Below are 27,802 nucleotides of genomic sequence, written 5' to 3' on the forward strand. Positions count from 1 at the left end.
TATTTTCAATTAGTATTTTCATTTTTTTTTTCCTTTTTTTTATCTATATTTCCGGTGCTTATGTTCTTCCTTTTTTTTTTGTCCCTTTTTCTTTTTTCTAATTTATATATTATTTTTTATTCAAATGATTACTTTTCTTTGGTAAATTTTACATTGAACTCAATAAATAATAATGAGAGAGAGTTTCTTATCATTATTTTTGGTTGATAATTTTTTAGTTTGTACATGTTGTTATTCATTGAGTGATTTAATTTTTTTTATCTGTTTACATGCTTAATTAATGGATGACATTGGTTTTTAAGGTTTCATTAGAATCAAGAAACGTATACGGTAGAAGAAGACAATTCTTTCAATTATATTAAAATTTTATTTTTAGAGTTTTACTTTATCTTTATTTAATGTATTTATGTTCTTCCATTGTTATCCCTTAAATTTTCTACTAATTTATATATTATTTATTCAAATTGAATATTTTTCTTTTGTAAATTTCACATTGAATTAGGAAATGATAGTGAAAGAGTTTCCTATCATTATTTTTGGTACGATGTATGATGCTTTTTTAGATTATGTCAATGTTCATTGTGTAGATTTTTTCGCCTTTGTTTTCCTGTATGTCTTAAAATTAGTTTCATTTACTTTATATATGTGAAGGATGGTTGTAAAAAAAAAAAAAAAAAAGTGGTTATGTTCTTCCATTTTTTTCCCTTAAATTTTATACTAATTTATATATTATTTATTCAAATTGATTAGTTTTCTTTTGTAAATTTCACGTTGAATTAAGGGAAATGATAGTGAAAAAGTTTCCTATCATTATTTTTGGTATGATGTATAATTAGATTATGTCAATATTCCTGCCAATGTTTTTTTATCTCTTTCATTTTTAAAAAGAAAAATTAAACTACCAACATTCTTTTGTTTACAAAATTAGTAAACATTACTGTAATCAAATATCAATATGCTCATATATTTTAGAACACTTTTTTATTTTTGTCAGTGTAATAGAAAAATTTATCAAAAAAATTGTTTATGAGGAGAAAGTTCAACTCCTGAAAGACAAAAGTTTTCTATAATGAATTGTGTAGTGGAGGAGAAGTGGTGTCATTGTTGGAATATAATGATTAATCAATCATTTTGTATAATTGATTAATCTATGTTTTTATTTTGAATTTTTTTCCTTTATATTTCGTTTTAAACTACAAATATGGGAACAAATATTTAGTATGTTTCAGTTTATAAGAACTAAAATTTATGAATTTTTAAATTTATTATATATGTATTGAGTAAAACTATGGTTTAAAAGGATCTTATGAACATTTGTCATTTTTGGTAGCTAATTACCTAATTAATAGAAGAAAATAAAAATTGTTGTTGATAATCTTTTAAAGACTTTTTGAGTAAATTACAAAATAAAAAATAAAAAAAACCCGGCGCGTAGCGCGGGCTCTAAGCTAGTTTAACATAATTGTCAAGTATTAAATTGGGGTGTTACATTTATAAAATAAATTACATGAAAGATGTAAATTTTTTTAATAAAATCCATAATGGCCCACCCTCCTCGAGAATAGAAGTAATTTCCTTGACTCAACCAAAAAGTAGAAAACTTAAATCCTTAATTTATTAATCGTGGAATTCTGGAAATCACTTATATTGAAATTTATATTTTGGAAACTAATTTCACTATCACTCAACCTTATAGATAGGTGAATTAAATTAATCCTCATGACAACTTGTTAGGATTAAGGCTGCAAACCCATATTACATCTAGCCAAATGTGATTTATTTTTCCTCGTTTCTTTGGTTTTCTAATATAGGCGTTGACTTTTTTGGTATTTGTTTTCCCTAACCTCTAAATTAATAGTCTAAAAGTAGTTTAGAGAAGTCCATGAAGGAATTCCTACTATCTATTACCAAAACTGTGATATACTATTTCACCATGCATGCTACTGTGATATACTTTTAGTGTGAACTGTGAAGAGTCATGGTAGGTGATATGAGATTGAAAATGTTGATACAATTTTACAATGATATACTTTTTTCATGTAATTTGAACTTAAATTTGGATGTCGGAAATTCTACGTACAAAGTTTTGTGGAGTTTTTGAAATAATTATCTTATAAATACATACATATAGAAGAAGCCTCAACGTCCTCAACATGATCCAACAAAGTCTACAATTTTCAGTAGCCATTCTAAGGCAATTAAGTGAGGGGAGAGGCGAAATTGTTAGGCGGGCTATAGAGGTCATTTGCCCCTTCTAGACACCCTAGCTCCATCGTTGAATATTGTTAGAGCAATTTTTTAGACTGCCGGGCCGGCAACGGAACTTCTGTAAAATAAAAAAAAATAATTACTTACTCCAATGCTTAAGTTAATACTGTATTTAAGAGAACAAAATGAATAGAGAAATATTTTTTGGTAGGCAGATCACAGCGTGATACCTAAGCTTTGTTTTTTTTTTGTGGGAGAGGGTCTCCATTTTTAAAGTGAGGGGCTTGCTGAATATGCTTCCTGAAAGATTGTCATTTGGCATACTTAGAGCTACATGGTTATCACCACATATTGGGCTGCTTGATTGAGCCTTTTATATTAAATAGGTTTTAAGCTAGCTTCAGCCTTATGCTGATTAATTGTACCACCAACCATAACCATAAAAGCAGATGAAATATTCAATGCCACATTTGACAAGCAGAACTTCTAATTCCAAAAGTGCAGCCTGTGTTCTTGTGCTCTTCATTTGATTCACTTACCCATTAAAAAAAAATCTTTATTGATTCCTTTGTATTTTTAAGCAATTTTGGTTTTCATAATTCTTAGAATTTGAATTTATTTCAAAGTAAATGCTGAATTTTCGTTTTTCTCTCATACCCAAACAGGCATATAGTAAGTAACCGGTATTTTGTTGGGTTTTTCCAATAAATAATTATGAGTAATATATTGAATTTTGATCAAATAATAATTTAAAAAGACAAACTAATTTGGGGGATAAGAGTCTTGCACACAACATTACTCAATATTTATTAGAAAGAAGTACCAAATGCTTAAACATCAGTTAATAGTCTTCAAGGGGATTAGGGACGTCCATCGATCAAGGAATTCTTTTTTTTGTTATGAATAAGAAATTCATATTATTACTGTAGGTAGCCCATCCTCCTTTTATTGTCTTTCATTAAGGTGCTTCTAACACCATTTATTCTGATATATAAAGACAGATTTAACATGGAAATAAAGGATGGCTTGAGTGCAGCTGTTCTTGACGTTCTTAACAAACATAATTACGTGGTTTGGAGTGCTCGGGTAAAAACCTATTTAATGGCTCAAGATCTTTGGGAAATAATTGAAGAAACTACTGAACCTCCTAAGCAAGCAGATGATGAAGCTGCTTTCAAGGCTTGGAGTAAGAAGAATTCCACGGCTTTACATGTGCTCCAAGTTTCATGCGGGCCGGACGTATTGTCTATGATTAGGACGATTAGTTCCGCTAAAATTGCATGGAAAACTTTGGAAGGTTTCTCTCTCTCTCTCTCTCCCTCTCTCAAAAATGCACATCCATGCTCAAACAAAGCTTGCTTTTGAGTGCAGTTATTCTTCAAGTTCTTAAGAAAGATAATTATGTGGATTGGAGTGTTCGGATAAAAAACCATTTGATGGCCCATCATCTTTGGGAAATAATTGAAGCAACAACCCAACCTCCAAGGCAAGAAGATAATGAAGCTGCTTTTAAGGATTGGAGTAAGAAGAATTCCATGGCCTTACATATAATCCAAATTTCATGTGGACCGGGCTCATTTTCTAACATTATTGGGATTGGTTCAGCAAAAGTTGCTTGGGATAGGTTGGCAAAAAGGTTTCTTCATGTTCTTGAGAAACATAATTATGTGAATTGGAGTGTTCGGGTAAAAACCTATTTGATGGCCCATCACCTGTGGGAAATAATTGAAGCAACTACCCAACCTCCAAAGCAAGATGATGATGCTGCTTTTAAGGCTTGGAGTAAGAAGAATTCCATGGCCTTACATATAATCCAAATTTCATGTGGACCGGACTCATTTTCTGAGATTATTGGGATTGGTTCCGCAAAAGTCGCTTGGGATAGGTTGGCAAAATGGTTTCTTCATGTTCTTGAGAAACATAATTATGTAGATTGGAGTGTTCGGGTAAGAACCTATTTGATGGCCCATCATCTTTGGGAAATAATTGAAGCAACCACCCAACCTCCAAAGCAAGAAGATGATGAAGCTGTTTTTAAGACTTGGAGTAAGAAGAATTCCATGGCCTTGCATGTAATCCAAATTTCATGTGGACCAGACTCATTGTCTGAGATTATTGGGATTAGTTCAGCAAAAGTCGCTTGGGATACGTTGGGAAAAAAGTTCAACTCAGGTCTCTCTCTCTCTCTCTCTCTCTCTCATCGGTGCATATATATGCTAAAACATTCTTAATGTATAATAAGATTAAGAGAAAAATCAAAAATATTTTTTATTTTTGGGAAATCAGTAGTTCAATGGATTCTAATTGGTTTTATTGCAGGGTATAGTAAACTAGGGGAAAATGCAGTTTACCCCCTGAAGTTTCAGGGGTTTTTCAATTTTAACCCCAAAGTTCAAAAATTGGCAATCTACCCCCCTGAAGTTTCAAAAATTGGCAATTTAAACCATCCGTTTAATTTTTCCGTCTAAATGGACGGAAATCTGTGAAATTACATCACTACCCTCAGTCTTTTTAAAAAAAATTTCCGTCCAATTTAACGGAAAAATTAAACGGAAGGTTTAAATTGTCAATTTTTGAAACTTCAGGGTGGTAGATTGCCAATTTTTGAACTTTTGGGTTAAAATTGAAAAACTCCTGAAACTTCAGGGGGGTAAACTGCATTTTCCCCAGTAAACTATCTAACCAAAAATTAGTCAGCTTACATGATTTTTTTCAATTCAACCATCAATTTAGTTTGATATGATAACTACGTAAAAAATCCAATAGTTTGTTGATGGTGCACAATATATATGTATACACAAACACACACAAAGAGGAAGATTTTTTCCTTCCAAGTTTCTGATGTTATATGTAAAGAAATTTTAGGCAGGTATCTCACTTGTCTTGACTTGGCATGCTTCTTATTGGTGCTAATTCTAATGGCCTTTACATGTTAAGTTAATATTGAAATTTAAAATGGAAAGAAAAGAACATCCGATAGTCATAGTTGTCATATTGATGTCAGAATGCCTTCATTTCACTATCATTCCTTGAAAACGAAAGAAAAAAAAAAAAAAAAAAAAAAAACTTTGCAGGCATCGACTATGTTCAGTATGAGGCCTTAAAGAAGGCTATGGAAAGTGGTGATTGGAACACTGCAGAGGAGTTCCTTAAGCGCCAACCGGATGCAGCGGCTGCAAAAATCACAAATTTGGGCGAGACAGCTCTTTACTTAGCTGTTAAGGCTGGGCATGAAGATATAGTGGAGAAGTTAGTGGATTTAATGTCCGAGGAAGACTTGGCAATACTAAATATCTTTGGTAGCACAGCTCTGGTTCGTATAATTAATGCTGAAAACTACAGGATGGCTGCATGCATGCTTAGAAAGAACAACAACTTGCTCCGCTATAAAGATTCGAATCAAGATATTCCAGTTTGTCAGGCTCTTTTCAAAGGGCATATAGAATTGGCTCGATATCTCTATTCTCTCACCCCATTGGAGGTTCTAATGCCAGAAAGAGGAGTCGATGGTGCTACAGTTTGTACCTGGGCTATATATAACCGAAGTTTAGGTAAGAACCGAAGTTTCTGATGATTTGAAATATTCGCAATTAATATATATAATTAATTCCCATTTTGTTCAATGTTTTCTCTACGCCGCTGGCACCGCACAACAGATATTGCTTTGGATTTAATTCGAAAGTATCCACGTTTGGTACTTGCTCTTGACAGAGTAGGTTCGTCCCCTTTGTATGCTCTGGCTGATATGCCAAATGCTTTCCGGAGTGGAGATGGGCTCGTGTTTTGGAAACGATGGATCTACAACTACTGTTAGTGCCAATCTCTTTTTCTCGTATTGCTTCTCATTAAAATTCTTTCTGGTTTTATGCACACGGCTAGCTAGGTTGGATATAATTTCTATAAAGATTATATATAACATCATCCAATAATGGATTCCCAAATCAGATCTTCTTCAATTCTTTTTCTTTCCAAGTGAAGGAGTAAGCTACCTAATACTTTAGCAAGTGATTCCTATCAATTGAAATATGAACATACATTCCTAAAAATAAATAAATATCTACATAAATAAATTTAACTCGGAACTATAAATTCATACATTCTAATAATAATTTCATATTTTTATACATACAAAAGAAAGTGATACCAAATGTAACACAACACACATAACAATATAATTATTTGTTATTATTACTCTTAACCTTTCAAGTAAAGATTAAAAAATAAAATAAAATAAAATAAAAAAAATTGTGATTTTTTAATAACTGATTTCAAATGAGTGAATTTTGTACTATACAAACAGATTATTTAATTATTTTTTAAAAAATAGACATTATCTAATTATTTTAACATAATCTTGTAAGAATAAACAAATGAAAAAATTGTGTGTTTCGCATAAGTAATATAAATGTGGCCAAGTAATTTTCAATTTTTTTTAGCTACACTTAATAGCGTAACCAAACCCATGTTTTAAATGATGAAATCTTGGCGTATTGTATGGAAATATGTTGAGCCAAAAAATATGGTGCGATGCCCACTCGCAACTATTTCCTCCTTTTTTTTTCTTTTTTTTTTTAATGAACTCCCTACTATTTTCGGTACATATTTGATATTTGAACAACATTAAATGCAAATAAAATTATAAAATCGATCGAGTAATAGAGTAACCTAAAAACTAAGGGGAAAACTATACTTAAGCCACCTGAACTAACAAGCAATTGGTATTAAAAAATTGTAACGTGGAGTTTCAATTTATCACCCCTTTTAGTTACCCGCATTAGATAATTTTGTTAAATCCTAAATGAGAGGAAAATTGACAAAACTGCCTGTCATGAAATAAAATATTAAGGAAAAAAAAGAGTGAAAAATTACTCCTTTCCTGAATTTTTTATTTTAGTTTTTTTAAAACAAAAATTTAAGGGCATAGTTGTAGTTTTATAGATTTTATGGGGTATAATAGACATTACACATGTTAAATGTGTAAGTTAACTTAAAAAATTTAATGGTAGAGGTAACTAAAAGCCAGCTAATAGATTAAAACTACCCCACATCGCAACTTTTTAAGTTTTGAAAAAACCTAGCAAATTATTTGGTAATCTCTATTGGGGAGGGGGTTAAGTGTAATTTCCCAAAAAGTAAGTTTGATCACTTATGCTTTCAATGCCCCATGAGGGTGTTGAGGGACATTTTGCTTCTTATAGCCCATGGGGCGTGCTCATTTTTTTTTTGGAGGAGGCCAACTAAGGTTGGACCACAATTTTGGTAGGAAATGTCAACAAAAGAGGGCCACAAGATCTCCACCAATGGCCCTATCATATTTTGTCATAGAAGGCCCACAACCCAGCCGGTATATTATCATGAGGGCCCAAGACCGAATTGTTATTCTATCATGGAGGTCGGTCACCCAACCTATATAGAGAACCGATAACCTAGCCAACAATCGAATATGGAGGGTTGATCACCCGACTATCCTTCTATTATGGAGGGTCGGTCACCCTATAATGCCTCAAAAATTAATTGACTATGGAAAGTAACTTAAAGTGTTACTTGTAGTGTTCAAAATTTAATTAACTTGTAATTAACTCGAAGTAGTACATTTAGCAATAATAATCGGAGTAAAAATATAGTGGAATACAGAAAGAAAATATTGATATGAATTGTAATATCGCAATTAGGGGAGGGTATCGGTCAGGTTCGGTTAAGTAGAGCCATTTTTGTTTCGGTTAACCGAAATTGTCAGTTAAATTAGTTAATTCATCGATTACATCTCGGTAATGATTTATTTCAAAAGTTTCGGTTAAACAGATATTTCAGTTAAAATTGTTCGGTTAATTGGTTAACCGTGGGCTTTTTTATTGGGTCAAAAATTGATTGTTTTGGAGGCCCAAATTGTTTTTTGGGCTAAAATGGCTTATTGAACCAAACAAATTTTAAATGGGCTCATTAATTAACTTAATAAGATTCTATCATCCATATATTCTACTAATAAATTGGTCATAGAATCCACCAACTAATATGTTCCACTAAAAAAACCTAGCTAATGCCCTCGTAATCTTCATTCTACTAAAAGAGTACTTATTATCGGTTAATTCGGTTAACTAACAAAAAAATATTTATACCGATTAACCGAACCGAACCGATGTTGGTACAAAAATCTTTAACCGATTACCGACAAACTTCTGGCGGTAAGCGGTTAATGTCAGTTTAGTTGCAATCGGTAGGTGTAAACGGTTAATCTGTCAACGCCTAATCGCAATGGTATGTCTTACTCAAAATATAACCTAAGTAAAAATATAAAACAAGCCTCCAAACAACACCTAGAAGGTGGTTGAATAGGTGTTGACAATATAATACATAATTTAAAAATTATCAATCATAACCAACACTCAATTATGCATCACAATAGAGAATAAAAATTCTTCAACAGCGAAATAAAGAAAAATAAAAAAATATCAATCACCACATAATCACCACAAGGATTTTGGTGACGAAGTTGAAACTTTTTGAAGAGTTCTTCAAAAGTAAAACCACTATGAGGTAGCCAAAACGAGGAAATCAATCCGCTATAGAAAAATTAAAAATTATAAGTTATTCACATTTATAAAACTTTTGTAGAACATTTGGACAATTCTTCTACTTTAACCTCCTTTACGGGAATGCCAATAGGCTTCTATTTGACCTCCAATTCTTCTATTTGATCTCCGTTCGTACTGACAAAGGCTACACTCGAACTAAGCACTGAATTCAGTTTAGAATAGAATAGAAACCATGCTGATGAGAAATTCAATATATAATATTAATAAATATTAGCGGTCATAATTGTCCTTTGTATTGCCTATTTGTACCTTTACACCTCTTAATGTGAGATTTGTGCGTCCCTATAGGCTGTTGAACCTTTGGTACAACACCAACACTAAACAAAATCCATGTTTTGCATCATTCTCTAAACAACATTAATAATTTACGTGAATATGTAATGGGATAGATTTTAAGTTCCGAGGAAACTTAGACCTTAGATTCTAAGGAAATTTAGACCTTTTAGATTTTGAGGAAACCTAAAAACCCTTTTCAAACTCAAGGTTTGAGATTAATTTTCTGATTCATTTAATAATGAGCTTGATGTCGTTAAATAGACAATTACAATACATAGTGAAAATAAAAAGACTAAATAGAATAAACCACTCTAATGATAATACTTATCACTAATATTTAAATTTTAATCCCTACTTCAAATGTTATCTATAAAGATAACATATTATCCTAAGGTATTTTAATCATAAAATACTTCTATTATTAGACCCATAACATTCCATTCCCCTTAAAATGGACCTTGTCCTCAAGGTCCTACAAATTTGGACATATCCATAGTTTCCGGACTTTTCATACGCTTCCTAGGCAGTCGTTCCGAGTGTGGATTTATACCAATGGTCGTACTATTAGCCACAATAGCACCAATTGTTTCCACATCTACACGCACGACATCTCCAATCTTTGGCAAAAATCTCAGATCTTCTATATTTTGCTTCAACTCATATGAGCGATGACTCATTGGTGTAAGGCGTAGTGGTTGATGGATCGCCACCGCTATGGTTTCTGGGTCTAAGTGATGGCACCCTTTGGAGGCAAAGGCTGGGGGTGGTTGAACGGTGCTAGACAATATGATAACCGTTGGTGCGATTGGATGGTGGCGGAATGGTTGAACGACGACTTCATTTTTTTGTCCATCAAACCCCTTGATTGAGAGAAGGTTGTCGATATTTTTCTCCATCCTTTCCATCACTCCCATCTACTCATTCATTTGTTCAATTGATTTCTTGAGAAAGCCTTCGAACATAGTCTTGAGACTAGAAACTTTTTGCTTAAGTCGATCAAGACGTGAATCCTCCATGGACCATTGATTGTTGTAGAAAACAACCAACCTGATTGCTCTAATACCAAAATGTTACATGAATACGTAATGAAATAGATTTTAGGTTATAAGAGAACCTAGACATTAAATTCTAAGGGAACCTAGACCTTTTAAATTTTGAGAAAACCTAAAAACCAGGTTTGAGATTAATTTTCTTATTCATTTAATAATGAGCTTGATGTTTTTAAATAGACAATTACAATGCATAGTGAAAATAAAAAGACTAAATAGAATAAACTACTCTAATGATAATACTTATCACTAATATTTAAATTCTAATCCCTACTTCTAATGTTATCTATAAAGATAACATATTATCCTAAGGTATTTTAATCATAAAATACCTCTATTATTAGACCCCTAACAACAACCAATGGTTCTTTTCTTGTCATTTTTCATCTACTGTGAAACCCAATGTCGAGAACCAAAAATTCTCGTTGTGAAGGAAAGCAATGAAAAATATAACAAATTCTCATTGTTTTGTACTAAAACGATGTACAAATGTATACCGTAATTTTTATGAGGAAAACGACGAGAATTTTGACCTATAAATTAACGTCATTTATAAAAAACGATTTTAACTTATTTTATTAATAAAAAAATGGAATAAGTAATCAAAGCAAATATAACATCACACAAGTCTAATAAAACTCCAACTACTTTCATATAAACTAGTTTCAATAAATGTACTCGATCAATGCAATATAAAAACATAATCATTGTCTAAAATACACGAATACACTGACAAAATAAAATATAACATAAAGCATGCCCAAACATTTAATTAAGAGGAAAATTTACTTTACCCCTGAAGTTTTAGGGATTTTTCAATTTGAACCCTAAAGTTTAAAAATTGGCAATGTACCCCCTTAATGTTTCAAAAATTTTCAATTTAAACCTTCCATTACTAATTTTCTTTAAATTGGACAGAATTTTTTTTAAAAAAAAACCTGAGGCTAATTACGTAATTTCATAGATTTTCGTCTCATTTGACGGAAATTAGTAACGGATGGTTTAAATTGAAAATTTTTTAAATATTAGGGGGGTACATTGCCAATTTTTAAACTTTGGGATTCAAATTGAAAAACTCCTGAAGCTTAGGGGGATAAAGTGAATTTTTCCCTTTAATCAATACATGCATATCATTCTAAATATCAAGAAGATCATTCAATAAAGCAGCATAAATATGTCCAAGTAACCCTTCAATAGCCATCGTTGAAGGGATTGATATCACTCATTGTTATCAATAAAGCATCCCCGATCCTCATTTAGCTTGTAATCTACCCATATGAAAAGACGCATGGAAAGTAAGGCAACAAAATACAATCATGTTTTCATATAAAAGTGAAAACACAGTATGTATTCAAAAGGCGATCCCTTCGCGAACAACTTAGAAAAGTTAATGTGTTAAGGATACTCGGCTATTAGCATGAAAACATTTTCACACACATATTTGCAGGATACCAAACCAAACCAAACCAAACCAAACCAAACAATTGGCCAAACAAAACCTGTAGCATTCAAAATACGGGTGTGCTACAAAATCCCTTCACGACCAAATTGCAGCATTCAAAATATCCATGTCAAGTATTTTCTAATCTAAACCAAGCCCAACCCCCGAATCATTCTCTTGTAGCTTAAAACTCAACCTTAATCTTAAACACAACTCATAACTTAAACGAAAGGTTAAAAACTTCTACGTCTTCAAGTGTGTTACAAAACTAAGCAATCAGATTGCGAAATAAAATCCCAAAATAAATGCAACTCTATAGTGGTAGAAAAGACACCTGGTGGCCTCTCCCTGCATACATCTCCCACTTGCGCATCATCCTCATCCGCAATGGGGGTTCCTCGGCCATCTCGGCCTGTAAATTAATAAAAGTAGAAAATAATCAATTAAAAAAAAAAACCCGACTATTCCTTCCATAGCTAACCCACATGCACTTACAATTTTTACGGTTGCCTTATCATTGAGGGGGCTGCCATAATTTTGCGTGTGAGTGACTATAAAAAGTTCGCCCCTATTGGGGGTAAACCCTGATGCGGTTTCCCACATAAACAAACATTATATAAACAGCTTATCAAACAATGTTTTAAGAAAATAATCTCTTCTTTTTTTTTTTCATATATAAGTAAGAAAATATGATTAAAAGGCGTAAGGTGCCTCTAAGTATACATGCAGTATACACAAAAAGTACCTAATAAAAACCCAAACAAAACAACAAGAAGAACCCACAAAACCCAAAAAACCCGAAAAACCTAACAAGCACTCAAACTAGAAACCCTTATGTATAAAAACAAGCATATATGCAATATAACACACAACACACATGAACAACGCCCCACATGCATACAATACTACATAACTATGAGAGACAACTCGCGGGAAGCAAGTAGCTAGCTTAATCGAATTATTGCCAGAAGTTAGCTCAAAGTGACACTGATTATTGTCACAAAACTATTTGGTCACATCCTCACTCTATTACTCACCCCGTCATTTCCTAATTTCATATGTATACCTGGCATTATTGTTCCTTCGTTGTTAATATTGAATTTTCATTGCTACTCATTATTGTTATATTGCAAGTATCGTTACTGCTAGAGATGTAATTGATATTAGTGAACGGGCGAAATATTACAATTGTTAATTGTATTTATGTGGGTTTTATTGTCTTGTGGGAGTTTGAGCTTAAGTCCTTTTGCAGCCCTAAAATACTTTGGTAGCCACCAGCTAACCTAATTAGTAGGGGTGTTAACCTGGTCCCGATTTTCGGTTATTGGCCAAAATCGAGAACCGGAACTACAGTACCTGGTTATTGATTTTGGGAAACCAAAACCAGGTAACCGGTTTCCGGTTAACCAGCCGATTCCGATTTGTAACCGTTTATCCGGACCGGATAACCAGTTGTTAGAAAAATTTGTATTTGGGCTTATTTTAGATATTGGGTCTAAAACAAAATTTGTATATATATATATATGCACACAGTTACCCGGTTATAACCGGGTGCCAAAAACCGGAACCGGGGTACCCGGTTACCAGTTTTTTCCAACTGGAACCAGAACCGGATCCCCGATTTCCCGGTATTTTTTGACACCACTACTAATTAGTGTGAGTTTTGGGCTTGACTCTTTCTCTTAAATGAAAACTAGCCTAACCAGATTGTCTACCTGATAATTGCCACCAAGACAAAAACCGAAAGGTCCCCTAGTAGAGGGCTATATATATATATATATATATATATATATATATATATATATATATATATATATATATATGTGTGTGTGTGTGTCTATGTGTCATGAATGCAAAAAAGAAAAAGGATGCAAAAAAGAAAAAGGATATAAAAAAAAAAAAAGTAGGAAAAGGTAGCCTCCAAGACACCGAAATGAAATACTTAGGCCCCGTTTGGTTCGCGAATTAGACGCTTGGATTGGACTAGCTAACACTAGCTATAGCTAGTCCTTTGTTTGGTAACACTCTATTCCTGGGAATAGTCTATTCCCTTGGGATTACTAATCCTATACACACAGGATTAGCTAAGCCACTAAAAAACGAGTGGCTTAGCTAATCCTTTCCTGCGGGATTAAAATTATCTTGTAAATTGCCCACAAAAATCCCACCCTTCTAGCACTCACGTCTCTCAAGGAGACCACAAAACGATCTCCATCTCTCAAAGAGCAACGATCTATCTTCTCTGCGCAAGGTATCTCTCCCCCCCCTCTCTTCTCTTCGATTTCTCTTCTTTGTTTCTTGGTTATTTCATTATCTCTCTATTTCTTGGATTTTTTTTTTTCTCCATAACGTTTCTCAGTGTTTTTTTTTTTTTTTTTTATTCTGTTTCTCCATCTCTCTTTCTCTATACTTTCTCAATTTGATTTTTAATTCAGTTATATATATATATATATATATATATATATATATATATATATATAACCTGTGTTCAAGCATGTATATATATACACACACGCTGAACATAGGTTATTCATACCTGTTCAAGCGTGTATATATATATATATATATGTATATGTATATATACCCAAATGTTTCTCAGTTTTTTTTTTTTCTTTTGATTCTCTGTATCGTTTCTCTAAGTCCTTAATAATATAAATTGTATTTATATTATAAGGGTATTTTAGGAAATAAGATCACAATACGATTCCATTCACCAACATATTGCATTGTACCAAACGAAGGAATATGATTAGGTAGTCTATTCCAGCGTTACAACCAAACAAAGGAATAGGACTAGCTAATTTATTCCCAGTGGTAGCTAATCCCAGTGGTAGCTAATCCTTTTCCAATGGACTAGACAATCCGCGAACCAAACGAGGCCTTAGTTTATCATGCATGCCATAGGAAACTATAACGAGCATTTATTTCTGAAAATGGTCTTGGTCGCATTTATAGCCTTATATCCAGTGCTATTTGTATTACTTTTCAAATGTTGTAACACACTATATGATAAAGCCAAATTTATGAGTTATTTATTTAATCTTTGTGGAAACTTCACTTATACTCCCCAAAATATAAGAGGTTTTGCAATCATAACCTCGAAGTTTAAAATTTTTTATGTTGGCCAAGCCGTTGATGAGTCCAAAGCATTTTTTATTTTATTTTTTAAAATTCCACTTTGCTTTTTTTTTTTTTTTTTTTTCAGAAAACAAAAAAACTTTGGCATTTGGGTAATTTAGCAAAAAATAGTAAAATTAAAAGAGGTTGAAATACGGGATACTAATATTGTAAATTTTTTAACTTCGAGGTAAAGATATGAAAATCTCTTATATTTCGGGAGAGTGTAAGTGAAATTTCCCCTTAATCTCTTGTGTTGCTAAAAAGAAAAATTATATGTATTAAAACTATTACCAAATTCTTACTTGAGATTCATTGGCCTTTTTTGATGAAAGGTATACACATTGAGCCTACTGGTGCCATCAAGGAAACTCGTTTGGACATTCGAAACCTACAAAAACGTCAAAGCAATGAAGTAAAAATCATCGGATCAAGTATGTTGCCTAATTTTTTTTTTTTTCCCCTAAGATTTCGCTTGTATGAGTAAGAATAATATTTTGGACAACTTCATAATTTTCTCTTGTGATAATTACTTTAATGATAAAATCATGTCTTGCCTTGAACAATCAATGAAAAAATTTACTTTGTCCTTAAATGAAACGTCAAATATGACATATCTCAAGAGAAAAAAAAAAAATTAAGTTAATATATGAAAAAATCACACTGTCGCATCCTTGTACAAAATATGTTAAATGTTCCTACTAATGTACAATAGTTACAAATATGTTGTTTACAATTTGTGTGATATTCCAATTTTGACACAAATGAGATTCTTTTTGCCCTCCAACAAAAGACAAACACAAAAAAGTAGAGTACTAAAAGGGATTTCACCATATTTTCCATCGAAAAAAATTTCTCCTTCCTAGAATAGAACCCACAACCTCACCTCCTCTTCTCCGCAACCACCACATTCCTCTGCTGAACGCTTCCCTGCCTTAAACAATTCATACCTTCGGCTATGCAGAACTAGGAAAAATGGAAGAATCTATGTGCTTTGTGGTGTTTGTCATGCTCGACCTCAACTTGTAACACCCTTGAATTAACTAACCTGTGGTTAACTCGTCGCGCTTTCCAAGACCTATTCACAATGTAAATAAGTTTCGAGGAATGTATCTAACTAGTTTACTTTGTATAAAATAAACAGCGAAAAGTAATTGTAACTTAATACAAGATGGCATATCCAAGTAATTTCATTAATCATTAAATATCCAGAGAAAATAATAGATCTTTTCAGAGAAATAACTTAAAATCCAAAGTGTTACAATTCCCAAAATAACCTCAAACCATCAATAAGTAAAGGAAACTTCAAACATGTTAAAAATCTCAAATAAACATCAAATATCAAGGTCGAGTCCTAAGAAGATAAATTAGATAAAAAATCTCGATCATCTCGCTTCGCTTGCCATCATTTCTATCCCACATGGTTTGGAGCTACTTTAAGTCTAGTTTCTCAAAGATGAGCCTGATTATATCCTTCATAAGTACATATTGTCTCATAGGGCTCACCAATTAACGACTGAGTAATTGCAAAAAAAAAAAATTATGTTTCATAGGTGGAAAGGAAAATCAAGTATAAGTCAACAACTTAGTGAGATAAAATCACATGTAAGGCAATTTTCCATTTTGTGAACTCAAAGTTTTATAAAAATGTTTTGCAACATTAAAATACATAATCATGTAATTAAGAAAATTGATAATTAGGGCTATAAACGAGCTGAGCTTAAGCGAGTAGTACTGGCTCGAGTTTGGCTCGAGTTGTATTGTTTAAATTTTTTATTTGAGTTTTTTTAAAAAAAATTGTAAGGAGAAACTGGCCATAAGAGAGAGAGATGATCCCAAAACACTATACACAAACGAAAGTGGTTGATCTAAGTGTAAGAATTCAATATATAATTAAATGCTAATTGAAAATAAAATTAACAGTGAAATGAATAATTATATAAATACTTCTAGCCATGCTTTGCTCAAGCTAATTGAGGAATAGCTTCACAGAAACAAAATATGAAAAACTAAAAATATTTAGAGGTTCTTTTGACCTATGCCTACCAGTAAGTGTCAATTGATGGAATACACAGGCCTTATTTATAGGTAAGTCAAAGACCCTCAATTAGAGTTGTTACCTTAATTATTCCTCCCATCAAGGAATAAAAATAAAAATAAATAATCAATACAGCTTATTTGATTTTTCAAAATAAAATCAGTAATGAATTCAAATATTTGTTTCCACAAGAATTAAATCGACAATTTAATTCAGAATATTTGATTTCATAGAATAAGCTTTAATTGGAATAAATCACTGAACGTAATTATACATATTTTATAATCACAATAATATATGTGACATAAGAGACATTCCTTAAATGAAATTGCTTACACTAAGATCTTGCATGATAATATCATTACTCACACCATAGACAATATTTAATGTAATCTAAGGACCATTTGCTTGCACAATATAAATAATAAAATAAGCATGTAAAAGGTTATATCCCAAATGCTCAATTTTGTTCAATTAAATAAATTAGTAAATAATTACTTTATTCATTATAAACTAGATTGTCATACAAATAAAAACATTGGGATTTATGACATAATCTCAGTAAAAAAAAAAATTGCATGCAAACTGTTTACATGTTGATTGAGGCTATTAATTTAACCACCAGGAGTGAGTCACAATTGATAGAACGAGGGATCAAATGTCTAGAATTCCCCTTGATTCACCATTTTATACGATGAACCAAGAAGAACATGCACATTAATCTTCGTCTTCATAGCCATGAAGTAATTTTTATCAAGACTCGGGCAATGTGAGTAGGAAAGTGCATGCCTTAGGAAATACACGAGCTATTGGTTGGAGGGGCGCCCACGGTGCCCCCCACCCCCTCTCTCATTTTGCACTTGTTGTAAAGCCAAGGCAAATGCCTGGCTTTCTTGAATGATAAGCAATTTGTAACACCTAGCCTTTAGAGTAGGCCATGCATGACGTCTAGATCTGGCTATAGCCTCTTTGTTAATATGCTTCTTTTTCAATTCTTTTAGACTGAATTTTGAGGTTATCACTCTTGTAGTGTGATCTATCGCTGCGAGGCAAAAAATGGTAATGAATTATGTGGAATAGTGCAAGAAAAAATCGATAGTTTTATTTGATGATTCAGATCATTTTCGGCCTAAGTTGACCGGTATTTTGGCCTATAGTTGGTCAAATTTTGGCTCATTGTTTGCTCTATTGTTGTTAAAGGTCCATCTTTGGTCACCGTTGCCGAACACAACCAAGTCTAGTCTTCGGATGCCACCAAGTCCAGTGAGTTTTTGGCCATCATCTCCTTACCCCAACGCCGGCCACCATCTCAGCCTCCATCGCTAGCTGCTGCCATCTCTGACAAAAAATAAAATAAAAAGTAAAATAAAAAGAAACAAACAAACATCCTTATTTTCAATCTCAAGCTTCCAGCATTTTCCACCATAATTTTTAGGGGATGTTAAAGTATATGATAAGGATAAGGATAAGGATAGAAATCCTTATCATAAATGAGGATTGGATTACCCCAAATTTAGGGATTTGATGAGATTAAATTACACTAATGGAAGGGATTTGCTTATGATTAGATTGGATTTGAATAATTTCTACACTCATATCAAGTAATAAAATCACAATGTGGCCCTAGTAATTATATTCCTCACTGGATTCACCGCCATCCCCCCCAAAGCTTATGTGACATGGTCTCTCCAACAAAAGAAAAAAAAAATTTCATGCACCAAATCTTATAGGGGACCGCACCACGTAGGCTTTTGGAGGGTAATGCATAGCATTAATTAGGCATCTAACGCCAAACCGCTCGTAAAATTGTTAGTCTGTATTTTATTTTATTCCTCTAATGTCTCTAGGCTTGTGCAAAAGAAAGTGGGACAAGTTAACATGTTGTATTCAGACTGCATTGGAACAACGCCCCCTACAAAAAAATATTTTTTCAACATCTCTCTCTCGATCTCCCTCATCAGTCATAGCACATCTTCCACCTGAACTCTCATTTCCCACTCTCTCACTCTCGCTCACCAGACAAGCAATGATCCAAAGTGTTTGGGTCTGCTTGATTCTTTAATAGTTTCTGCCTTTCGCAATCTCCCTCAATAATTTCTGCTTGATTCTTCTTCCTTTCGTTTGGATTTGCTATAGTTGAATCATGATCTTTTTAATGATTGTTCTCTCTCTTTGATCACGAAGGGCCTAAAATTTTTTATTTTCTAATGCTTAAATATAAATGTAATTTTAAGATTTTACTAATATATATACACACACGAGCTTATACGAGCTTGCTCACGAGCTTAACCGATTCGAGCCAAGCTTGCTTTGTTTAATATTCAAGCCATGATTTATGTTCACGAAGCGTTTCATTTAATAATTGAGTCGAGTACAAGCTGAGTTTATACGAGCCGATCCCGAACTCGCTCGCAAGCAGCTTGCTCACTTAACACCCCTAATAGCCATGAAGTAATTTCATCAAGACTCGGGCAACGTGAGTAGGCCATCGCATGCCATAGGAAAATGCTAATGACTCACGTGGAATAGTGCAAGAAAAAATTGATAGTCTTATTTGGTGACTGAGGCCTGAGCGCGCCCTGGCCTTCATTAGTCTTGTTTGATGGCCCAGACTCATTGTCGGCCCAAGTTGACCCTCATTTTGGCCTATAGATAGTCATATTTTGTCTCATTGTTTGGCCTATTATTGTTAAAGGCCAAAATGAGGGTCGACTTATTTTGATGACCTGGTCACCGTCACCAAATGCCACCAACTCTAGTCTTCGGACGCCACCAAGTCTAGTGAATTTCTGACCATCATCTCCAAACCCCACCGCTGGCCACCATCTCCAGCCTCCATCATCGACTACTATACTGCCATCTCTAGCACCAAAAAAAAAAAAAAAAAAAAAAGTAAAAGAAAAAGAAACAAACAAACACCCTATTTTCAATCTCTAGCTTCCAGCATTTCTGCCTTGATTTTTAGGGGATGTTAAAGTATATGATAACAATAGAAATCCTTATCATAAATGAGGATTTGATTACCTTAAATTTAGGAATTTGATGAGATTCAATTACCCTAAAGGAAGGGATTTGCTTATGATTAGATTGGATTTGAATAAATTCAAATAATTTCTAGGCTCAAATCAAGTAATAAGATCACAATGTATCCCTACAAGGCTTTTATCCTAGTGGTGGACTTAGGTATTTAAAGTAATTATATTTATCACCCCATCCCCCCAAAGCCTATGTTACAATACATGGTTTCTCCGACCAAAAAAAGCAATTTTCATACACCAAATGTTATGGAGGACCACACTATGTAGGCTTTTGGATAAAATTCTTTGTCTCTATTTGATTCTATTCCTCTAATGTCTTTATTTCTCTATTTGATTATGAGTTTCTTCACAAATAAGCATAGAATGTGAAAAAAAAAAAAAAAAAAAAAAAAAAAAAAAAAAAATCAGCCTTTTTAACAAAAGAAAGTTTTCTTTGAATGTTCTCTCCTTTTTGTGGAATTCGAGGGATTCAAAAAGGACGATATGTTCATGAATAAATTTTCTATACATAGGATTTAATTAACAGATGGTCAAGCTAGTATATTGCTTGTTAATATCACTCAACTCAATAATTTGTAGTTGAATAGATTTTATCAACCATCCGATCCATAAACTAAAAAATTTTGTTTTGGTAATAATTTTTGAATGCGTATGAGTGACCAAATTTGCTTTTTATTTTGCAGTGCAAGCTCTATTGCGCCACCTAGTTTCAAATCTCCTTAACTTCTTAGGTATGCTACGTCAATTCAATTAATACCATTTCTCACTTACTTTGTCGAGCCTACATCAATTCAAATCATCTCAAATTTTTTTTATTTTCAAAAAAATTATAGTTTAATCTAGCTAATTTTGTATTGTTTCGATTGTTGATAAAGGAATCAAGGATTTATATGAAATGAAGTTAGTCAACGTCCAGTCCCACGAACTTCTAGATTGCATGTGCAAAGAAGTATCAATTAGTCTAGAAATTGATTACTTTCACGAAGCCATATTCCGTTCTATCGCGAGGGGGAATTTTGAATTTGTTTTTCGTATAGTCAAAGCAAATTCAATTCTTCTGTGGGTCCGTGGCGAAGACTCAATGCCCTTATTTTCATTTTCTGTCCTACATCGTCAACCAAAAATCTTTAGCCTCATATATGGGCTTCCTGTGAAAAGCTGTATGGCAACTGGGGTTGATGACAAAGGCAATATCATATTACATATGACAGGAAGGACAGAAGCTTTAACTCAACTTAATCAAATCCAAGGTGCAGCTTTGCAGATGCAAAGAGAACTACAATGGTTTAAGGTAATCTCTCTCATTCCAAACTTTTCTCATATACTTTCACTATTAACTACTAGAAATAGTAGCCTACAAACAAAATCCAACTTCATATTTTAAAATAAAATTTGTTTTATTTTTTATTTTTCATAATGTTTGGATAATTTTGATTCATGGGATGAATTGAATTCCTCGCTATATTGTATGCGATTTAGGTGCTTTAAGTCCAATTAATGCACAAAATATCTAAATTAGGAATTTTATTTGCAATGACGATAATATTTACTATATCAAATATAATGATTTGTCTTGATCATTGAAGTGGAGAGTCGTACTTACCATGTTGATGCATTTCGAATGCAATGAGTTGGACTACTAATTGAATGCATTTCTTAGATCTACTAATTGCAAAGACTCTTAATTTTGAGGAAACATGTTCTACAAATAGTTGTCACTTGACGAAGGATTTGGGAGACGTGTAGTGGCAAAAAAAAAAAAAAAATCTCTAGTGGTTGAAAAATGGTAGGTTTAATTGGAGTTGTTGCATTTAAATGGACAAACAAATTTTTATGATGTAAAATAGGCCATGGAGTGGTGCAACATCAGTCTTTGTTACATGCCTACTAATTTAGTACTATAAGAGTAGTAAATTAGTAGTAAACCCTTCTTTGTTGCTTTTATGCTCAATGACATTTCTTTGTTGCTAAAAATATTTAATTACTTGGAAATGTCATATTAATAGTAAACCCTTGACAAAATATATTATCGTTTGATATAAATTAATAGGACTATAGGAGTAGGGACTTATTTGAGATTTCATTATTTGAGGAAATATGTAAATTACCCTAACTGCACACAATTCTTTCATTATTTGGCGAATAGGACTGTAGATGCTTTAGTGTTTCGAACACAAACAAAAGAAAATAAATATATAAAGTTCAAGTTTTTGGGATAAAGTAAATAAAGTTCAAATGTATACCTATCTAGCTAGAATACTGATTAAACGATAATACTCATCGTTTTAACTGATAATTTGATATGATATCTAAACGATCATACTGATTAAGTGCATTATCTTCGTAATTCACTTCTTTTTCATTTAGTTATATGACGTATTGAGCTTTAATGTTTATATTTATTTAGTTATAAGGTTAAATTCTGTCTTTATACTATTGTCATTAACCAATAGGGTATTAAGTTAATATATTAGTCATCCACATCCCCGCTCAAACTATTACCCAATTGATAATGTACATTTTAAACTTTCAATTGTAACAATATTCTTCTCCCAAACTGCCAAAATATTATCAATGTCCCCCCTAAGGCAAGCAAAGGGATAAAAATGCTCATATATATTTCTCAATAAGACAAAAATACCTCTATAAATTCGAAAAAAAAAAATAAATAAATAAATAAAAAATTATTAAAGAAAAAGAAATCATTTTTTAAAAACAATTTTTTTAATAATTTTTTTAAACGAAAATTTTTATTTTTTTAAAAAAAAATGATTGTTTTTTAAATTTTGTTTTTAAAAACGAAATTTTTAATTTTTGAAACGAAATTTTTTATTGTTTTATTTTTAAAAATGAAATTTTTATTTATTTATTATTATTATTATTTTTTTTTTTTAAGTGTAATTTTTTCAATTCTTATAAAAAAAACATTGTCAATTAGGTGGTATTTTGATGGGATCATGGGAGTATGTGGACTTTTCTCATTCTTAAACTATACTTACCATTCTTAAACTTACATCCAAATTGCAAAGTCCTCCCAAGCTTTAACAAGTTGCGATATTTGACCCCCAAACTACCTAATCATTTCACTTAGTCATCTCCATGAGAATCTTCTATTAAATCCGACGGAAATTGAGTAAAATATCCATCATACACCTATCATTTCTCTAAAAATACAATTATATGCTCTGACTTCAAAATTAACTGGCCATGAAGACGCACAGCCCGACCATGGGTTTCCTCCCACAATGTTTTTTTATGTGATGTGGGGATATTATTATTATTATTATTTTTTAATTTTCATCAAATTTAATGGTAAATGCAAACCGAGGGGACTGTGAAACGGCTAGGTAGTTTGGGGGGACAATTGAAACTCTTCAAATTTTGGGAGACATTGCAATTAATTCAAGTGTAAATTTGAGGAAGTGTAATTTTTAATTTTTTTTTGGGATAACTTCTTGTCATACAGAGTCTAGAGATTTACACTAGATTGTAAGTTTTCCTTGTGCCTGTATTCTGGGTCACTTACTTAGTGATTTTCTCAATTTGGCTGCCCTGGAATGATTGTTTCCTTTGATATGTTCAAAGGGTTTGCCACTTCGTCAACAAAATCTTTGTTTTGTGGATGTGCAATTGATATTGTGATTATGATGTTTATGTGCTTTATATTTCAGTAATCTTATCTTATGATAATTATTGCCTTTGGTTTGTTGCTTATAACCTCTAATTAAATACTTTTAATTAGAGTTTTATATTGCTTGTTTGTTAATTTGTGGGTAAAACACGATCAAGTGTTCTTTCAAAGAAGATGTTTTATCATTGTCAATTTCAATAAGAATTAGCCCCGGAGGGTTGAGGTTGAGAAGGCAACCTCTTACATTCCTTAGGCTTTGATTTAACATGCGCTCAACTTTAGCTTGAGTAAAGTTGAAGAGGAATGGTTTTGGAGTAAAATCCTTGATGGTAAGCTTATTAATGAAACTCTATTCATTTGAAGGCTTGCTAAGATAACATGTTTGGTGAGAGGCTTGGGAGATGTTATTTTCCCAACAAATGAAAGGTTGAAGACACAGGCTAGCTAGTTCAATTGGGGCTGCATTCAAGTTGGGAGATTATCGAAGTTAAAGTATATATCCAGAATACTAGTTAAACGATGCTACCCATCCTTTTATAAGTTTTAAGACTTTGAATAACTAATATTTAATATGACATTTGTTGGTACAGTTTCCGGTATGGTGGACCCAAGGGCTGATCGGTAATATTGAACTAGTGCCTTCTTTCTTTCCTGCAAAATAACAACACTCATTAAGAGGATGCGCCGGGTGGTGGCCGGTGCGTACCTCCTCCGATGCTTAAGTTAGGGTCTGTATAAGCTCAGTATAGAACTTAGTAGAGTATGAATCATGTACCTGTTTCAGTTGTTTAGGAGCCTTTTATAGGTGGGACTCATTAAGATGGTGATGATGACCGGGCGGAGGATCTGGGATCTGGGCGTAACGGACGGAGGAGTTAATATTCTGATTTTCTTACCGTTATGGTCGATGGGAAACCATTCTTGCTATTGACATCATGCCGAGAATGGCGCATAACGGTTATTGAGGCTGGTGTGATCCAGAGAATAGTGCATAACCATCGGTGGAATTTAAGTGTGGGTCGTAACTGACCCTATAATCATGCCATATTCAAGTTGCTAATGTGATTGGGGCATATCTTACCCATAACTGTCATATCCGTGTGCTGTGTATATCGTTGATTCAATAAATGTTGCGAGTCGGGTGAGCATGGTCTCCCGAGAATGCGAGCTCGGTGAAGTGGCGTCGTATTCGTGCTTCCAAAACTAGGTTTCTTCTTAGTAATCCCATATGAATATGCTAGGCTTTTACCCAGATTAACGGACTATGGGCTTGATTGCTCGATAACGGGCCCAATAACCCTAGTGTAGATTTAGGTGCAACAACATTCATCCTATCTTCATAATTTACTTCTTGTTTTAGTTAGTCATACTACGCATTGAGCTTTAATGTTAACATTTAGTTTTCCAACCTATAAGGTTAAATTATTTGTCTTTATACTATTGTAGTTTATATATTAGTAGCTTTTGTTTTCTCTCTCTTTGAAAAATTATACTTGCTCCTCTAAAATGTACACCAAAATTGCAATGTTCTCTTAAATTTTAAGATGCTGCAATTGACCAAAACACTACTTATCCCTTTCACTTAGTCCCCTCCATTAGAATATTTTGTTAAATCTGACAGAACGTAATTAAAATGTCCATTATACCCCTATCATTTCTCTAAAAATAAGATTATGTCAAACGACTTAAAAAAATTCACTATCCTTGAAGACCCACGACTTGGTCATGGTTTTCCAGCATAGTGTTTTTTTAATTTTTTATGTGATGTGGGGGTGTTGTTATTTTCTCAATTTCGTCAGATTTAATGAAAAATTCTAACGGAAACGACTATGTGCAACAACTAGGTAGTTTTGGGGGGGATCAATTGAAACTCTTCAAAGTTTAGGAACATTGCAATTTAGGTGTAAGTTTTAGGGAGTGAGTACAATTTTTAAAACATTTTTGGGATAAAGTGGGACTTTAAGATTTAAATAAACAATGCAGGAGGTGGAAAGTATTGTCCCTCCCAGGTTTAAGGAATATCGGAACTATGATGGTTTTACTCCTAGGGAATTGTTTACGAAGAACCATAAGGGCTTGATGAAAGAAGGAGAGAAATGGATGAAGGGCACTGCAACTTCTTGTACAGTAGTAGGCGCTCTCATTGTTACTATTATGTTTGCTGCAGCCTTTACTATTCCAGGTGGTAACACACAAGATACTGGCTTCCCTATATTCTTACATGAAAAAGTGTTCATGCTCTTTATAATCTCTGATGCCTTGTCGCTTTTTTCCGCCACAACTTCAGTCTTGATGTTTTTGGGAATCCTAACTTCACGCTATGCAGAAGACGATTTCCTTGAATCCTTGCCCAAAAAGATGATTATAGGCCTTTCGACTCTTTTCCTTTCCATTGCAACCATGATGATAGTTTTTTGTGCTACTCTTTTAATTATGCTACAGGGACAATCATGGATAATCATTCCTATCATTTGTTTGGCAAGTGTACCCATCACCTTATTCGTATTGATGCAATTTCCCCTTCTCGTTGAGCTGTTCATTTCAACTTACGGACCAGGCATCTTCGATAAGAAAATGGAGCGATGGGTATAACTTTATTCATTTTGATGTATAATGTAAACGTACTCCACTAAGAATTGGCATACCAGCCAAAACTGTGATTTTTTTTCCCCCCTTTTTCATGGACTAATGGCTGATAAATTTTCTGTTTTTTATTTTGCATATTTTGTGATTCATTCAGCTGGTTTTAGACCAATTATCATTTAATCTTTTTATTTATTTATTTTATTTATTTATTTATTTATTTATATTGTTCGAAATATAATCTCTTAGAAGCACGCACAACAACATATGACCTCATTTGGGCACCCCCGGTTCATGGCAGGTCCCCCACTGTACGTACCTTATCAATCAATCCATTGGAAGTCGAGCAAAAATAACATCAAATTATGAAAATTTAGGTTGATTCCTTTTAGTGGTAGAGCTAGGATTTTTTTTTTTTTTTTTTTTGGGCAATAACAAGATAATTTTTTTTTTCTTCTGTTCTCTTTATATACTACGTTTTTACTGTTTACAAAAATGTGATAAGCACAATACAAGAGTAAAATATATACGTATATACACTTAATATGGTAACAGATGCAGTGGTACGGGATTGATGACATGAAATGATTCCAATCAAATTTTCATCCCTGTAGTAAATAATTCCTATTAATTGAAATATGAACCTATCATATATATATATATATATATATATAACCAAAACCTTCTTAGAAGTACTTTAATATTACGACATGTGACATTAACTATTTTTTTAAAAAGACAACCGGTTTTTTAAGAATGAACTAGTTTTTACTTAAAAAATTGGTCATTATATTTACGTAATTAAGAGCATTTCATTATATTTCAAGAGTTTTTCATATATAAATTATTCAATAAATTGAGTATTACTAATGTCCAAATCCAATAAGTAAACAAATAATACAAATCATTTTTTTTCCTCTCCACTTTTTCATATTTATTAATTAGTGAACCGGTCCTTAAGGTAAATGGAACTGATCATTTAATACATGTTAATATATGCGATTTAAAAAAAAATCAAAAACCATAAAATTCGTAGTGAATAGCATATATATATATATATATATATATATATATATATATATATATATATACTCAGGAGCTATATATGTATATAGAAAAAACCATATAATAGATTTTTAGACAAAAAAAAAAAAAAAAAAAAAAAAAAAAAACGAAATAGAAAAAATCGTTTATGTGATAATCGTTGTGGTTCAATTCTTACAAAAGTGATCGATTTGGTGCTCCGAAAAGTATACTATTTTGATCTAATATATTATTAATTTTGAGGTTGAGTTTTAGATTTAAATTTTTCTACTCAATCTCTCTTATTTTCTTCTTTATTGTCTTTGATATCATATATTATCTCTCTTTAAAACTCTCTATACACCCTGAAAATACTACAAATTCATAAAATCCAGCGAACTAACAATTTATGAATTTCATTGTAGCTAAAGAAAGTATACAAAAAAGATAGTTATTTTTTATTATATGAGTATTTTATTTTTTATTTGTTTGTCCTTATTTCTTATGATTTTGTTCTTCCGTTTCAAATTTTTTGTTCAAATTTACATATATTATATTTTATTTCTCCTCTAACAGTAATTTCTTTTACGTATATATACGAATTTATGGTTGAAAGAAAAATGTGTTTAAATCTTGAGATTAAATTATAATGATTTACTCAAATAATTTTTTGAACTTTTTGCTTTCGAAAGCAAGACACAAATTTATTTGATTATTGTCCAAAAAAGGAATAGAAACGCTTTCAAAACACCAAAAAGATAATTAAGCGTTGAACATGACGTGAAATGATTTATTTGATTGCATT

General features: G+C 32.4%; 1 protein-coding gene across 3 annotated transcripts; it reads left to right on the forward strand.

Annotated features, from left to right (window-relative positions):
- Positions 1–3,216: 3,216 nt before the first annotated feature.
- Positions 3,217–26,128, forward strand: LOC132171417 (uncharacterized). 3 transcript variants are annotated; one of them, XM_088513253.1, is made up of 9 exons: positions 3,217–3,505; positions 3,580–3,832; positions 4,094–4,380; positions 5,283–5,759; positions 5,865–6,017; positions 15,020–15,118; positions 20,444–20,491; positions 20,636–21,051; positions 25,375–26,128. In XM_088513253.1, the coding sequence occupies exons 1-9, from the start codon at positions 3,217–3,219 to the stop codon at positions 25,981–25,983; spliced, it is 2,631 nt and encodes an 876-aa protein (XP_088369379.1). In that variant the 3' UTR covers positions 25,984–26,128. The 3 variants fall into 3 exon arrangements, with proteins under 3 accessions (XP_088369379.1, XP_088369380.1, XP_088369381.1); XM_088513254.1 differs by lacking the exon at positions 4,094–4,380 and having other exon boundaries at positions 3,580–3,893; positions 5,300–5,759; positions 5,865–6,013; positions 15,019–15,118; XM_088513255.1 differs by lacking the exon at positions 3,580–3,832 and having other exon boundaries at positions 3,217–3,361; positions 3,964–4,380.
- Positions 26,129–27,802: the final 1,674 nt, after the last annotated feature.

Source organism: Corylus avellana, chromosome 2, assembly GCF_965113065.1.
Source record: "Corylus avellana chromosome 2, dhCorAvel1.hap1.2, whole genome shotgun sequence".
Classification (NCBI taxonomy): Eukaryota; Viridiplantae; Streptophyta; class Magnoliopsida; order Fagales; family Betulaceae; genus Corylus; species Corylus avellana.